The 16,925-nt window shown below is 42.2% G+C and overlaps 1 protein-coding gene across 2 annotated transcripts in view; it reads right to left on the bottom strand.

The window, feature by feature from the left end:
• Nucleotides 1–492: 492 nt before the first annotated feature.
• mcu (mitochondrial calcium uniporter) overlaps nucleotides 493–16,925 on the bottom strand; it is a 49,322-nt gene continuing 32,889 nt past the window's right edge. For both annotated transcript variants that reach the window (XM_063874971.1, XM_063874972.1), the window contains exons 3-9: nucleotides 9,235–9,298; nucleotides 7,216–7,386; nucleotides 6,863–6,967; nucleotides 6,606–6,766; nucleotides 6,055–6,258; nucleotides 4,504–4,620; nucleotides 493–4,327 (exon numbers count right to left, since the gene is read on the bottom strand). In XM_063874971.1, the coding sequence (XP_063731041.1) occupies nucleotides 4,247–4,327; nucleotides 4,504–4,620; nucleotides 6,055–6,258; nucleotides 6,606–6,766; nucleotides 6,863–6,967; nucleotides 7,216–7,386; nucleotides 9,235–9,298 (903 nt within the window). In that variant the 3' untranslated portion in view covers nucleotides 493–4,246. The remainder of the gene's footprint in view (nucleotides 4,328–4,503; nucleotides 4,621–6,054; nucleotides 6,259–6,605; nucleotides 6,767–6,862; nucleotides 6,968–7,215; nucleotides 7,387–9,234; nucleotides 9,299–16,925) is intronic.

The raw sequence follows: 16,925 nt of genomic DNA, 5'->3' as shown, positions 1-16,925 counted from the left end.
TAACACAATCATTTCCCAATTTGGGATCAATAAAGCATCCATCTATCTATCAACAATTGAATTTGGTGGTTGTTCAAGTCACCCTTAGGACAAATATGAAAGCCTTGGTGATCCAACCTTTCATCAAGCACCATGATCAGTCAAAGTTGATGGCAAGTTGGCAAAATGGTTACACATTAGCATGATAGCATGCTGAGAAATGATTTACTTTAACTTAACAAAATATAAAGGAAATGAACTTCATTTTTCAGTTTCTTTTTTTCATAAAGTTTTACAAGTTTCTTTTAATTTTTTGCAACTGTGCTTCACTTACCAATTGTATACAAACAGTGCATCCCCTCAGGTCTACTTATCTCTTAGGATATCCTGTACAGGAAGAGCTGGAGGCCAAGGAGATCCGGAGATGGTGTTCAAGACCTTGAGTGAGAAGCTGCTTTTTGTAAATTTCTGAAATATGACCATTAATCAATTCCATTGAGAACACCAAAAATGTCAACTGGACCACCGTCTCCAAAAACTGGATAAGGATTTTATTGATAATTGAATTACATTTCTCTTTTATACATATTTCATAAATGATACAGGATTTTACATTTTTCTTTTTTGCCAACATTACAGCATCATGTCAACAGAAGAAAAAGAGACAAAAAAAATAAACTTAGAGGTCAGAATGGAGTACAAGCTCATTTCTATCCCATATTCTGCTCACTCTATAGGCATTTTAAAACACATCTTATTGTAAGTGCACACAAACAAGATTGAAAACATAACACACTTTGAAAACATAGAATAATAATGTCGCTTTGGAGGATGGATGAAAATGACTAGAAAGAGGTACGAGAATGGGAGGTGATTTCCGAAAAGCCTGACACTTTTCCTTTGGACTAAAATCCAGGATGTTAGTAACCGAGGTCAAAAGGTCTCCTCCTTTAAAGGTTCACCGAGGATGGAGGGTGTTTTATCCTTTCATTGTATTGTATTAGTGCACACTGAGGGAGGGGTTTATGGGAGTAAATAAGGTGAGGATGGGAGTGGGGTTTGAGCAGTTGGTTGGCTGGGATTTAAGTCAGATTTGGCAGGGCATTTCTAAAGTCGCAGCCCTGTCCACTGCCCTTTATATCTAGGAATCTCTACAAACGACGTTCTTAAATTATCTCTGCAGTTTTTTTTTTTTTTGTTGATAAATTGTCTTTTTATTTTCACATAATTTCCCATGTAAACATACATTCATGCAACACCCTCTTTATAATAAAGTTTCCCTATATTTGATATATTTAGCTTTTTAAAAAAAGAAATGAGAAAACAAGGCAATAAACGGTGGTGGCGTGACAAAACAGGAGGTGATGATGGAGAGTTGTGTTGTGTAGAAACCGCAGAGGGGAGGATTGGACTGCAGACAGCGGCTCTCTCACCTGCCACAGTACATCTCCAAGGAAACACCATCGTCACTGTGTGTGTGTGTGTGTGTGTGTGTGTGTGTGTGTGTGTGTGTGTGTGTGTGTGTGTGTGTGTGTGTGTGTGTGTGTGTGTGTGTGTGTGTGTGTGTGTGTGTGTGTGTGTGTCATGGCTGCGATGAAAGTGGGATGAGGGCGGAATTTATTTTTCTACTGTTAGTGACAGTCAGTGATTAGAGGCAAAGGATTCATGAATGATCTAAACTTTGCCCACAATGCTCCGACTTGTCAAGACGTGTAGTAAACCAACACATGCATTCACAGGCGCACAATAAAGTTGATTTCCACTTTCAAACATTTAAATTGAACCCTCTTTATATAAAGGTCACGTTCCAAATACAATATTTCCTTTCTCAATGATCATATCATTGCTTTTCTACAAATAACTTAATTAGTATCTACCTTTTAAATGATTAGTCATCCAAGAGGCACCAATTCCTTTGGAAATAAAACACACATACACACACTAACAGATAAGATCAATTCCTGCCTTGAGATTAGCATGAATAACTTCAGATTTGACCTAAAATCATGCATTTCAATAAAAAATCTGCAGTTAAACATGGATCTCTGAAGTAGGATTAAGCCAACTGTCCACACGAGACACACATGCAGGATGTTGAACTATACTCATGTTCAGGGGACTTCAAGTCATTGCTTCTCTGCAGAGGCCATCTACAGCAGTTAAGGGTGAAGTATACTGGCTAATTTAAGATCCTATCCTCATCTGAACAGACAACTAAGTAAAGCCAACAACGGTTTATTCAGTGACCATCCTGAAATGGAAAAATGAAACATATGGCTTCTGATTCAACCTATCATGGGGGATGAGACTTCAGCTAGATGTGGCAAAGGAAAGTGTCCAATTAAGTACAAAATTGCAATAATGCTCCTACACAATCACAAATTTCTACTGAGGGCATACCACAGCATGCAGTCTACCCTGCCTTGCCTTCGAGAGAGCAGGGGGGCGTTACAGCAACAGTGGGAGGAGAAAACTCAAAAAAAGCCTCTGTGAATAAATGCCATGACACTATTTTTTTTTTTGATTCAGCCTTCTGTTACTTTTTCTATAAGCTTTGTGAAGGAGAATCATGTCAAATTCCTACCTTGAAAAGCACATCACATGCTGCTAAGCTGAAGGCCAAGTCACTGAATATCTGGAAATGGTCATTTTTCACCTCCAAGAAAAATACTTTGGATTGGAAAAGGAAAAATGATATTTATGATATTGTGGGAAAAGGATTGCAGGAGATTTAGTCCTGCTGTATAAATGAGGCTTTACTCGTTTCTAAAGCTCAGTTCACCAGATATATAAACATGCCTGTGGGTTCATCTGAGACAATGGTCACTGCACATTTTAACCCCTTCATTAAGCATTTCCGCAGCAATCTTTGTGTTCATGAGATGATTATAGAGGTCAAGCATGGCATTAACCACATTGACATTCTGCGTTGCTCAAAAATCAATTCCAATCAGTCATTTTCACCCTGATTTGGTTTCAACATAGTTTCCCCCCCTTTGATGGCCATGCACAGGAGCCTTACGCCCAACCAGGACGTAGTTACTGTGAAATACATTGTGTGTTTGTCAGGACAAGATATGAAATAGTTAGTAGTGAATGCATACTTTATACTGCCCTGTATGTGCGTGCGCTGGACTGTTAGCAGAGGATCCTTCATGGCAGAAGATCTCCAGAGGATGTAAATTAGTTTCTGATGAAATGATGTTTGTAAGAGAGCTCCTCCCCCCACTGAAAAAAACTAGCCTCTGGTCATCTGTTTATTTGATTGTTTACATATATATATTTATATTCTTTTCATAACAAATATACTATGGCTTTCAAAATAAAAAGTGCCAAAATATTTTTTTCGGAGTAAAAGAACACACAGTGATGTTGTTGTCGGTAGTACTCTCATACTTGCGCAGACCCGGGACGCTACAGGACTTCAACAGGAAGAGGAAACGAGGCGTCGTCATGCCTATGTCCAGCGAGTGGAGATGGGCTCCCGACAAAGGTCGAACTGGGAGGAACAGCTGTCCGTCACCTGGAGAAGGCGTGGCCCAGGGAGGGAGAGGCAGCAGAGTTCAGCCACAGGAAGACGGAGGTCCCCTGATGGTGCAACTGCAGTCAGGACTTCCTTGTAAACGTGTGGGATAGAGACTCTCTCTAGAGACTGCCCCAACCAAGAGAAGGTGTGTGTGTTGACAGTTTGACTGCGAGAGGAAGCCGGATTAAACGGGTGTGTCGACCCTCAAATCGGCCAGGGTCGGTGTCCCATTGTACCCTGAAAGTCCCGCACACACACACACACTCAACAATGACAGCCCCTCTGTGTCGAGAGGTGTGATAATGAGTCCTGTTTGCCCCCTGAAGTTCCCTGCAGGCCGTCCCTCCGGAGACTTGAGGCGTATCCATAGTGCCCAGTTTTATTCCTTCATCATCGTTGTCCTTTTCATCATCCTCACCTTCCTTCGGCTGGGAGAGTTTTTCAAGTTCCCGGTACTCTCGCCATTCTATCTTCGATTTTTTTACGGTTATCCTCTTGCAATTCCAACTGGAGTTTTCAGTCAGGAAAGAAAAAAAAGAAAAAGAAGGAAAAAAAGGAGAAAAACTAACTCCCACCGTCAAGAGAGGGATGGGGCTTTTGGGTGTGGGAGGAATGGGGGAGGGAGGGAGGAGTCTGAGCAGAGAGTTTGGGGTAAATCGGGAGGGAGAAGGGTGTTGGACGGAAGAGGGAGGAGGAAAAGGAGGTTGCAGGAACTGAGAGAGGAGGGAATCACTCTTCCCGTCAATCTTTACTAGAGGTAAGCTGCTGAACTGGGAGCTGGAGCTGGAGCGGGTCCCGAAGACGCTTCAGATCCAACTCCACCTGGAGAGGGAGCCGAGGAGAGAGAAGCAAGGTAAAAAATATGAGAAGAAAGTGTGTGGGGAATAGTAGAAAACAACTCTTTGTACAGCAGTTACAGTATCGAACTGCAAAAATGTGAGAGTCCCCAGTGTGACCGCAGCGGTCATTTTACATCACAAGATATCTAGCAACTGTACCTCAGCAATATCATCTTTCAGCTGGTTGTACTTCTCGATGTCAAAGCGTGTCCTTTTCACCCCCTTGTGGAAGAACAGCAGATACTGTCTGTCTCTGGCGTCGGGGTAAACATACTCCTGCAGGTTATGGAGAAGCACAGACAAAGTTTGTAAGAGAAACAAGATTATCAGATAATATCGTCCAATACACTCCGTGTCCTTGGAGTTAGAAGAAAGCGGATATTAATGATGCTCTGTGAAGGGCAACACTGCCACCAGACCAGCCTTCTAAATAGCTAAACATAATACTGATTAATGCAGGGTGCAGAAAAGAGATAATTCCATTACCGTAATGCTTTGTTCTCTTGTTGCTCAAACAGTTTCTGCATAACGTTAACAAAGACAATTTCTCTAAAGGAATCAATCATGTAACACTATTTGGAAAGACAAAAAAGCACAAGTGTGCCCATTAGGTTATAAGTATGATTAATCTGGTGATAACATTCACGAGGAATCGGCTAAAACTTTAGTAAAGAAATCAGAATGTCAGAAAACACAGATTATATCATTTCAAATGAACATTTTCACATTGCTTATTTTCTCTGGCCAAAAGTTAAGAAGAAGCATAACCTTATATTTAAGAAACCTGAGCTACACAAACTTTGGCCTTTTTTTCTTTGATAAATTATCTAAAAAGGGGCCCTGTTATGCTCTTTGGGGGTTTCGCTTTCCTGTAGTGTGTTATATAGGTTTGTTTTGCATGTAAATGCAAAGGCTTGAATGCCAAAGTCCACTCCAGAGGGAGTTTCTTTCCCACACACTTCCCTGCCTCATATGGACTCTATGTTAACATCCGCAACATAGTGACATCACTGTGACACTCGCAATTCTATTGGCAAACTCTCAAACACATTATATGCGATAGGCTAAGGGGCGGGAAATCTCTTAGAGGTTGACTAATTACAACAGCCAGTCAGCCAGCTAACCAATCAGAGCAGAGTGGGCTCTGGTTTTGGACAGAGGGTGAAAAGTACGAAAAATAAATCACTTTGTACATTAAAGCATGTAAACATCCTAAACAGTGAGGCACAAAAAACAAATTTGAAAACTGAACCTTTGCATAATAAGTCCCCTTCAAATACAATAGTCTGGATTTTTGAAGTCGGTTTGAAGCCATTCTAACTAGCCAAAAAAAGTGCAAAGCCACCAGAGTCCTTGTGCAAACACAGTATTTATCTCCTTGCGGAACATGGTGGTTGCTGGTCTACCCCCGCGACTATTAGTAAGATTGATTGTGTAATTCTGTGACTTTGCTGAGTTTCAAACAAACCCTTTAAATCAACAAAGTAAAAACAACAAACACAATAGGTAATACACCGCCTATGGACAAGCAAACTTTAAAAACACCCACAAAGCAAACACGGACAATCAATAACTGACTGTTACAATTGTTGTCATCATGACATTCCTCACCCTCACAGCAGCAGCAGATGTTTATTGCAATCAAATTTTACTTCAACATTAATTATGCATCCTGTATGTATTGGTGTGCTACTCGGCCGTGTTTCTCACCTGGCGTGTAAGCACGAAGTAGGCGTACATGAACATAGCTGTGCCGTAGGTGATAAAGTAAGTTACGGGCTCCATGATATCCCAGGAGTACTCCCACCAGGTGAGTCGGGCCAGTACGCCAAACTGGGTGGCCATGTATGCCATGCCCCCCCACATCACCAAGGTTGTACGCCGCTCTGCCTTCCTATTCAGATCCACCCTCATCTGTGGAAAAGTCAACAACAACAAGAACAAAAGAGTCAACCGGATCAAAAGGAGGTGGAGATGTATGGAGAAAGTAGTGAGGAAAAAAGCATTATTGATTTTCAGCACAAAAAGGAAGAGAGGCCCAAAGCAGCCGTGATTAGACCCTTCAGAGCCTCTTGTCAAAAATCACATTGGCTCAACGGTAATCCTTAAAGGCTGATCTTTTCAACCAATTATTTACCTAACAATTGTTTGGCAGGTGAAAACACTTGTGTTTATTTGTGGGTCTAGCAAAGAGGAGAAATTGACTTGCGTAGCCAACAACAAAAATATCAGTATAGTGCAATGTGTTAAGGAAGTCAGACCTTCTCTAAGGGGCGGAGTTGAGAGTTGAGGTCCTCAAGTCGCACAATCAACTCGCGTTCCTTGCTGAGTTGGTGCTCCTCGATGCGTAGGGTGGTGTAGAGCTGCTGCACCAGAAACTTGACGTCATTCAGCCTCTCTCCCTCTTCGTGGGGTAGTAGCTCTAAAGCAAATGCATTCACATAGACAGGCTTTAATACAATACATCTGTTGGTAATAAAACAATTATTCTCCCCTAAAACTCTTCGACAGTCCTCACCTCTCTGTGGTGGTCGCACAAGGTGCGTTGTATCGTTGATGACGAGCTTAAAATCATCCAGCAGCAGGATGTCTATTCCTGTGGAGGAGGCGACCCTCGCTCCATCTGCAGAGAGAGACAAATGTGAAGCGGGGGGGCGGTGAAAGAGAAGGACAGCTGATGGGTAGCCACTTCAAACACCCTCCACGTCTCTTGATAATCACGCTGTCCGATTATCATGAGAGTGGAAAGCGCGGACACTTACACACTAAAGAGTAATATCTCAAGTGCCAGTGTATATATGTATAACCTGATGGGGTAAATGGACGCAGCAGTAGTGTGTGCGCGTACAGTACTTGTGTGCGTGTACGTACCCGTGGAGTAGATGGCTACCCGGTCGATGCCTCTGTCCTCGGCCTGGAGCTGTTGCAGGAAAACTCCCACACTGTCGCTGAGAGGCTTGAGGGTGAACTGACAACGCTCCCTCCGGGATGGCAAACTGACTGAGATCACCGGCAGCCCGTTCTGATACATCACTGTCACCTCTGTGAGGGGGAGGCACGCAAAAACATGACAAATGTCACACCAGCAGAAAATGTAAAATGACCCCTGAAGGTGCAAATGAGCTGTAAAGACAACTCTGCTTCTAAACATAACAAATTGTTTAATTACTTTTTCATGCTAAAATAAATGCCTTAAACCTAAATTTCTGTAATTTGACCATATCTTCCACACACTGCCACACATTTAATGCCAGAGATTTAAATAAAGAAAATATAAGGGAAAAAAATATTCTTCTTTTCCACCCCTCCACGATATTGAGTTTACTGGCAAATAGAAGTAAAGAAACCAGGAAATAGCTGGAATCAGATTATTTTGACTTGGAAAATTGCTCAAAAAAGTGAAATTGATTATCAGAATAGCCTGCAATTACTATAGTTGACATCTATAACTATATAAACAAATGGATCTATGTTTCTAGCATTTACTGAAAAAGTTTTAACTGCTGTAAACATTGCATACAGTATCTGCAAACTTATTCAGAATTATTCGTAAATCCTACAAAAACTCTGATTCAACAGACTAAATCTCAAACATCAGTGCTCTCACAAAGTAAACACAGAAACACTCTGACAGCTGTTTTTGCCAAAAAAAAAAGGCATAATGTCGACTATCAGTTGTTGAAAATCAATACAGCATAATATTGCTAACCTTTCCCTTACAGAGCTGTTGTGCCGATTCCTTGATGCCAACTATTGATATTTCTTATTCTCATAGGAAGGCTTAAAGACCTCCAAATGATGCGTGTGTGCTGGGACTGACCATCAGGAAGACCCGCATTGCCTTCCGTTCATTAAATGAAATGTTTTGGCTTTCACAGCAGCAACCAAATAAGAAGAATGTAATGAATCAGAGCGCCTGGGACTGAATGTGCTTCAGCTTTTAGTTTGCAGTTCCTTCTGTACTGGAGCACGACCCTAAGAACTTCTATTTTATTTTTTAGCTTCTGCTTAGTGGCACTATAGTTTTTCTGTAATCCAGCTCGTATGGTGCGTAACCAAACTGTGGTTATAATGAGGGCACACAGCTGTAGCCATTACCATTCTGAGTCGCCCCAAATGACAGAGCCATGAATCAACGCAGAGGGCTGTGTGTGTGTGTGTGTGTGTGTGTGTGTGTGTGTGTGTGTGTGTGTGTGTGTGTGTGTGTGTGTGTGTGTGTGTGTGTGTGTGTGTGTGTGTGTGTGTGTGTGTGTGTGTGTGTGTGTGTGTGTGTGTGTGTGTGTGTGTGTGGAGGTGGAGGTGATTCTAGCTGCCCTGTTGCTGCTGCACACAACAATGTGTTCCTCAGTGTCCACCACAGTGAATCAGCAGATCTCTGCCCAGGCTAGCAGCAAGGAGGGAAGCAGCCGGCAAAGGGCCTCTTGACCATGTTCAAAGACGCAGAGGTGGTGACATTTTATTTTAAACCCACTTCTCTATTATGGTGACAACTTGAAACCTTTCCCCCAGCTGCACCTGGTCCCTTTCTCCTCAGGCACATTGCTCAAAGTGTGAAGGTCCTATCCTTGCTCCTATCCTACATTTACCAAGGAGCACTTTTAAAAATCAGCATGTTCTGCAGTGCTGCCTCCTCCTCCCTCTGGTTAACGGTCCCCATCTCTCCCACCTCTCACACAGACGAGCAGATGCTTCCCTGAGACATGTTCCATATTAATGACTACTGGCTGTTAATTCCAAACGAGCCTTGGGTCGTTGTCTGATCAATGCGGAATTCCTCTAAGAGCAAAACTCATCCATCTCCGGCGAGGAGAAGAGGCTGGATTTGGGAGAAATCCTTGATATTGCTGGAATGGACAGAAATTAAGTGAATGAACTAGGATGAGGACTTACCATCTGGAGTAGCGGAGGAACACAACAGTCTCTGGCCATGCCATGAGGGGGCGCCCTTCCAAACCTGCAGGCAGAAAGAGAGAAGGGCAACAGCCTGTTATTTTCTACTTGTACACAGATGTTTTATATCTAATGTTTCCCTTCTTTTAAGTGTGCTGTGAGCCGGTGTGACACAAGGCAACATGACTTTACTCTGTCCTGTTTAGTTCTCTGATTCTTTCTGAGCAAGACTGACTGTGTATTACAAAATGGCTTCCCTCTGTGTAAGTTTCTAGAAATGTTCAGAGATACAGGCCACACCCAAGAAGTGCAGATCCGACTGCAGCTTCTTGGTCACGGAAATATTTAACAAAAGGGATGACGCATAAAAAACATCTAAATCTAAATACACCAGTACTCTGGCACAGAAAACTCCCACTGAGGAGGAATCCACCACAGTGGGAGACACAGAGAGAAGGCAGCCAAATGCAGCATGAATGTATCTTAGAATAAATTCTCCGGTTGTGTCACAGCCTGGAGTCAGAGAGTGAGTGAGTGAGTGAGTGAGTGAGTGAGTGAGTGAGTGAGTGAGTGAGTGAGTGAGTGAGTGAGTGAGTGAGTGAGTGAGTGAGTGAGTGAGTGAGTGAGTGAGTGAGGAGGGAAGGAGGGATGAAGGAATACAAACAGAGGAGCAGAGCTTGGGGAAACCCTCATTTTTTCTTCTGTTGCTAGTGTATACCCGGGAAAGTAGGAGTGTCTGCACATGTTTCGAATTACAAGACCCGTCACGTTTCATGCCAAGCGGCGATGGAGCATTCTAGGGCTGCCAGATCTCCTCAGAAGACACAAATAGATCAGAGATGAGGATAAAATATCCAAGAGATAAAAGAATGCCAGGGGTAAAAACAGAGATATATTTTTAGTTATGTGCACACACAACAAAATGTGCTTTTACACCTAAAAAAAAAGGATCAGTTTCTCTTCCAATTCCTCCTCGTTTGACACATCGTGGTTCCGCAAATGAATATGTTAACCACACATACATGAGAATACTTTCTCCTATGAGCTCAGAGCATCAACCACTAAATCACACATCATTTAACCTTTCAATCTCTGGAGGAACAAGGCATATTGCAGACTGTCAACGCTTTAAAACAGATGGTTTACAGATTATCAGATTTATGACACGTACACAAACTGACTGTCACTGAGTCCAGATTTAATATTCTTTACAAAAATATTGTTTAAAACTCAAGAGACTGACAGCTTTGTTGTGAAAAGACATCCCAGGGGAGAGCAGGTGTATATGCAAGAATGTGTCCACTGAAGTGTGTATGCTGTCACTGCAAACATATGCTTCCTGGATCCGAGAAGTGAGCAAAACACAAGCATCGTGAATACCTGTCTACCCATCATGGCACTAGACAGCCAGAAAATGGTGGGCCCCTGCAGTACAGATGTCCTGTGATACACACAACAACAAAGGGAACTCAAGATGCTAAACTCACCGTATGACACTTGAGAGGGCACAGTGACACTGCAATGGACCTTAACAAATATATCATGTTTCATTGGTTGGTCGGATTTCTATAGTATTTTATGGTTTATCCTACAATACAGGCACACAGTGTTTTACTTTAGGGTTAGGGTTAGAAGCAACACCGCAAAATTGACAAAAAACTATTTGTAAGGGGACAGGGAAATCAAGCACCTACATGACTTGCACAACCGTCAATCAAACACTTGATTAAATGCCAGGATGTCAATCAGGAAATGTGTCTGCCAATCATCCCTGACTATGTGGAGGGGTCAAGTTAAAGATAAACACAAACACTGCAACTTTGTGTGAACTATTGTCAATGGCTGCCAATGAATTAGTAACGAGGTGCTAACCAGTCTGTTGTGAGCTCTAGATCTTCACTGTTGCCTCTTAATATCATCTTTAGCAGGCGTGTAATGCAACACTGAATATGCACCACACAGAGGCTCAGTGAGGGGCCACAGACGGAGGGCTTGCTGTGTAGACTTTTGTAGGGTTTCCTTCTCGCTACATCAGAAATCAAACCATTCTAAAAAACTCTCGTTTGTATTTTTTACAAAAGCAGAGAATAGAAAATGTGAAAGAATGTATAAAGAAAATAATGTGTGCTATCACTGAAGAAAACGAGCTCCAGAAATACTATGTCACTTCAGGACTGTTAAACAGGCCAAAGATGACAGATGTGTGTGTGTGTGTGTGTGTGTGTGTGTGTGTGTGTGTGTGTGTGTGTGTGTGTGTGTGTGTGTGTGTGTGTGTGTGTGTGTGTGTGTGTGTGTGTGTGTGTGTGTGTGCCCTAAATGATAATGCTAAATGATGTCCCGAGGCACCAAGCAGAGCCCAAACAGGCTGCTGATCAGATGACATGCTGAGAGAGGCGTTTTGGCCGGTCTGGAATATCTGCACAGTCTGCACTACTTCGCTCGTTCATTAACTTCAGCTGCTTGAAGCCTGGAGGAAGAATGAAGCCAAAATACCCACAACAATCTCCACAAATAGGGTGCTGGTTTGCATGTACACCCATTAGTAGAATGACATGTACGTGTGAATGTACCTCTGTGTGCAGGTGGCGTGTGTGTATGTGTTTGTGTCCACCAGTCTGTTCACCAGCCTGTGTGTCAGCGGTAGTTGCAGAACAACTGAGCGAACCCCCCCCTCCTCCTCTCCCTCGGCACACAGTCACTGAAACGCTGCCTGAAATATTTAGCAGCGAAGCAGCAGTCAATAGCTAGCAACCTTGGAATCAATGTCATACGGGTAAGAGAGGGAGAGTTAGAAAACGGGCATCGACGTCGGCTTGAAAGAGGGACAGATAATCTGCAGGAGTGAAAGAGGTGTGGAAGAGGAGAGAGGATGCAAGGATAAATGGAGTGGCAGCAAGGGAGCGATGGAGATAAATGAAAGCTGGAGTAAAACGGTGTGAGTCACAAAAGTGCATTTCTAACCATGCATGCATTTACTGTACCCTGCAGCCAACACAGAAACGTGAGTGTGCCGTTTGAGTAGTATGGTGGCAAGAAAGGCAAAAAAGGAGGGATGAAGGGAAACAAAGGAAGGGAGGGAGTGAGAGATAAGAAGAGAATGCCATGAGTATGATGCAAACCAGAGGGAGGGAGGACAGGAGCAGTAGACTTGCTGGGAGAGGAGGGGGGGACTGCTGATCACTGCAGTAAAGGAATCCCTCGTCTCGAAAGGGGGGTTGCCCCTCGTATTCACCCTCCCTCACTCCCTCCATCCCTCCCTTACTCGCACTGAATCCTGGTGTGCTAGTTTTGATCTACTCTCAATTCTCATCTGCACTGCGCTTTAATTTCCTCTGCATCTCATCATACCACGTGTTTCCTTCAAATTAAAAATGAACAATCCTCCATTTAAAATCTCGCTTTCAGGGTGGTACATGCAAAGCCAATGGGGACCAAATAGATTAAACAATATTTTCTGTGGGAGAGGGAAATACATTTGATACACTGAGGAAATATAAATCTTCTGAGCAGCAGTCCAGGCTGTGTGCTATATACTGAGTCCTTCCCTGCTCTCACGTAACGTAGATACAATATGGATCTGCAGTAAAGATGAATCATGCTCAGAGTACAACAGTAACAATTCAACAAAGAGCCAAGAAAAAAGAAGAATCCACACATTCACATTGCATAAAAAGGGAAGGATAACAACACAACCTTTGAGAGCGAAACTGCTGTAGCTCTGCCTACTATGTGCAAACATTTCCCTTTGCAGGGTCAGATTCCAGCAACACGACTGAGATCCTTGCTCCCATTTCAGTTCAGATTATATATATGTGGAGAAATTTGCTAAATATATCACTCTCCACCTCCTCTTTGCAGAGCAGCTCTTAGTGTGGATGGAAACTACTGCCAGTGTTGTTCAGCCAAAGAAAAAAAAAAACTGGGTTATTTTAGCCCATCTCTGCAAGAGTCAAAATGTATGACGTCTTCTTTTTATGTTCAAATTTTCTATTTGGCTAACACCGACTGTGCATTTCTTCCATAGCTATCCCAACAGCCCTGCCAGATGAACTCAAGCACCCCTTCACTGACACCACTCATCTTAAACTGGATGCTAGTTATATGAAAGAAGATATCATACAATAATGTTTTATACTTGAGAGGTGCCAATGTTTCGCTGTTTGGGCCTTATGCACTTGTACTACTGAAGGAGGATGTTTCAACCTTTTATAGCTTACTTTAAATTGACATTTTGTAAACGTTTTATGTATTACTTTTAGGATATATCCCAAACATGTATCTATTACTTTTAGCGGACTCCAGACCTTTCTGTTCTATACTAACAACTGTTTATTCTGCTTCATAGCAACACCAAACTAAGTGTAACAGCTGTAAGTCAAAATATAGATATATACCTTTCAATCAAATCATATATTCTATTTGGCCAAATATATTGGGCTTTGGCAACTACAGAGGTTGTCATACACATACTGCCACTTCGTTATAATGGCTGGATCCGAACACAAAATGACACAGCAGTTTAAAAATACCATTTTGCTCATAAAACATCCATTTATTTTCCGGAAATACCACAGGGAAAATTCTGTGCGCTAAGCATGGAATAAAATGTGTTTGTGTGTAACGGACACCAGCGCTGACACAATTCCCATTTCATGGCGGCCTTCGGGGGAGCGGAAAACCCTGTCATTTCTCTTCACAACGCCTATATCTATTTCTGTGCTAATGCGCTGTCCAGGGCTGTGGCTACGGGTCAGATAACACGGCAGCCATTCAAAGTCGTTCAGGAAATAATTCATGGATACCTCACCCATGTCAGTAGCGCACATACTATACACCTAATCTATGCGCACATGTATCTAAATCATCTTTTAAAATAATTTGAAATCCGTTCGCTGGTGTACAACAGGATGGATTTACATTCTAAAGAGCTGGGATCAATTTTCACATGGCCCAAGCGTTTGAGATAAGGCTAGTTTCAAGGAAAGGTGGGGTTGTCCATCATGCTACTGTACCATGACATGGTCAAGTGGGGGTCAATGGAAGGTTATTGTATATAGAGAGAAAATAAGTGCCGGGATAGATCAATATCAGTACTGCCTTGAGGACCGACAGAGGCCATATAGTGAGAACACCCTACATTTATCAGGAAGTGTAGCAAGAAATCTGAACAAAAAACAATAAATTAACCACCTTTACTGAACAGACTTTACAATATTACATATTACCAATAATCAGCTGTGAAAATCAGCTGACTCAACATAAAGCCATTATTTCTATGTGGATTTGAAGGGTACGAGAACGAGATTTATGATGCATTAAATTGAAAATACACGGTGTCTTCTATTTGTGCTGCTGAAAGGGATTTGTGTTGATGATGCTCTTATTCATTAAACCAATGAGAGTTTTTTGGATCCTTGTGTTACTAGTTTAATTGCCGTTTTATAGCACATTAGGAGACTGCTGACTGAGACGGTTTAGTTTCCTCCAGTGTGCAGTATTTTGAGGAATTATTAAAGATTAATCCAATGATATGAAAACATTTTTAATATTTGATATAATTACTTAAAATGTGCATAACATTTATACTAAGTTACGAAAAAGGGAGCAAATAATATATAAGAAACAAATCACCAATGAATCTTTCTTTTTGTTGCTTTAATTGATAAATTGTAAATTCTAAAAATGTCAATCAAAATTTCGCAGAACACAGGCTTATATCTTGAAAAATATTGTTTATCACACAAACAGATGGAAAATGTTTGGCCTTTTTGTTACTAAATGGAACATATTTCAATATTAAATAGATTTATTTGCTGTTGTCTGACAAACTGATAACAAACTGAATTCCCATAAACTGTGGGGGAAAAGTTATTTAATCTGATATAAAAATATAGCTCATTCATCATAAGTAATACAGGTGATATGTTAAAGTCATATGGGGCGATGCAGTATGGCTGATGTGTCCACTTTATTATCTCACTGTTCTGCCGCATGGCGCCTCCCCCCCTCCACTCCCCTTGGCTCCAGGGGCGAGGTCCTGCCCACTCAGCTCCTTGCTGCCCACACTTCCACCGTGGGGTTAACTAGTTGAAAAGCACAGCTGTGCCCGTTCAAAGGCACTCACAATCCACAGCACGCATGCACCCACATCCCCGCCCCCTCAGAAACAGACAAAAGCACATATACACCTAGATAAGGCGGGCACTCAGCAGTTGCAACAGGAGAAAGTGGATTTGAGTACAGTGTAATCAGTAGAATCATTTTCCCCGTCTCAGTGCCCAACAGCTTATGTAACCAAAGAAAATGCCTCCTTTTCTCTCGCCTGTGTTCCTCGTCTGGTAAAAGCCATTAACAGATATGAAATCTGCAGTCACATTATTGAAAGGCACAGTATTAAGTAATCTCCACTCACACATTTGAGAGGGAAACGGTGACAAAGCATAGATCAAACGACAAGAAGCCTGTAGCAATCTGACCTCCCCACTGCAATGCAGAGTTTATAGTGAAAACAACCTTCCCCTGATAAGACATTTCAAATATCAAAACTGCACACTAGTTAGAGCAAGATGTAAATAATTTCCCGCTATATCTTTCTAGCCATTTCAATAAATTGCCTGGAGACACTTGAAATCATTTGATTAATTAATGCCAGCTCATGACTTGCTTAACCATGGGATAAGATCTCCCCTGTGAATGAATTTGTTTCTATACATATGGACCACTTCAGTAAGACCATCACAAATCTGGGACCTGATGTATTACTAAACAGCAGTGCAGGCTATCACGCCTGAGCTTAAAGGATAGCCAGAGCCATTGAGCTTCATGGCTCTTCTGGACTCGATCTGTCCGAGGGGCAGAATCTGCTTCCTCTGACTTCCTCAGGTCAATTTAGATATCAGAGCAGTGCAGAATTTCAAGATGGTGTTTGCATGCATAATGCATAGGCAATGTGTGTGTGTGGTCAGTCTGCATACCCTATTGCTCATACACCAGATGGCACTAGCTGCTTGTGTCAGTGGTAATTTCTGTGCAGGTCACGCAACACTCAGCGCCTTACCTACTGTAGCAGACAACATGAACTCCTTGCCTCTTGTCCTTTTACTATTTTCTCCCTCATTCCCTCTCGCTTCAGATGTTTTTTTTCTTTGAAGGTAATTGAGACCATACTCTAAAGAATGAATGCAAATCCAGCCTTGAACCACGCACACTACCCTCACCCAGATCTGATCCAAACAACCCTGATTAAGCCTCAAGAGTGTGAAAAGGTTCCCGCAGCTCCAACACATCACACATATCAGAACAATCAATGATGCTGAATAAGCACAGTTTACTTCTTACCATCCTTCCTTTCTTTCTCCTCCCACCACTTCTTGTGTCCTGAGAAGCCTCCAACCATTAGAGTTATCCTCTTTGAAATCACACCTCAGAGCTGAGCTGCATTTTGCACCAACATTCCCTATTGTTTTCCAATGCTTCAATTATCGTATAAGATAAAACACCCGTTTTGATTTGAGAAATAAAGTACCTCCCATTTGTTATTTCGACAGCGCAGGGGTGTGACCACAAACAGTGCTTTTTGTTTCTGCTGTAGCTGCTTACCGCGGTGGCGAAACAGCAATATTCGACAGAAGGACGGAGCAAGGTTTGGCCTCCGGATAGTTTGTCAAACTGCCATGATTTCTAGTGTGACA

Source organism: Eleginops maclovinus, chromosome 22, assembly GCF_036324505.1.
Source record: "Eleginops maclovinus isolate JMC-PN-2008 ecotype Puerto Natales chromosome 22, JC_Emac_rtc_rv5, whole genome shotgun sequence".
Taxonomy (NCBI): domain Eukaryota; kingdom Metazoa; phylum Chordata; class Actinopteri; order Perciformes; family Eleginopidae; genus Eleginops; species Eleginops maclovinus.
Note: the sequence above shows the minus strand (reverse complement) of the source record. Positions and strands in the feature narration are given on the sequence as shown.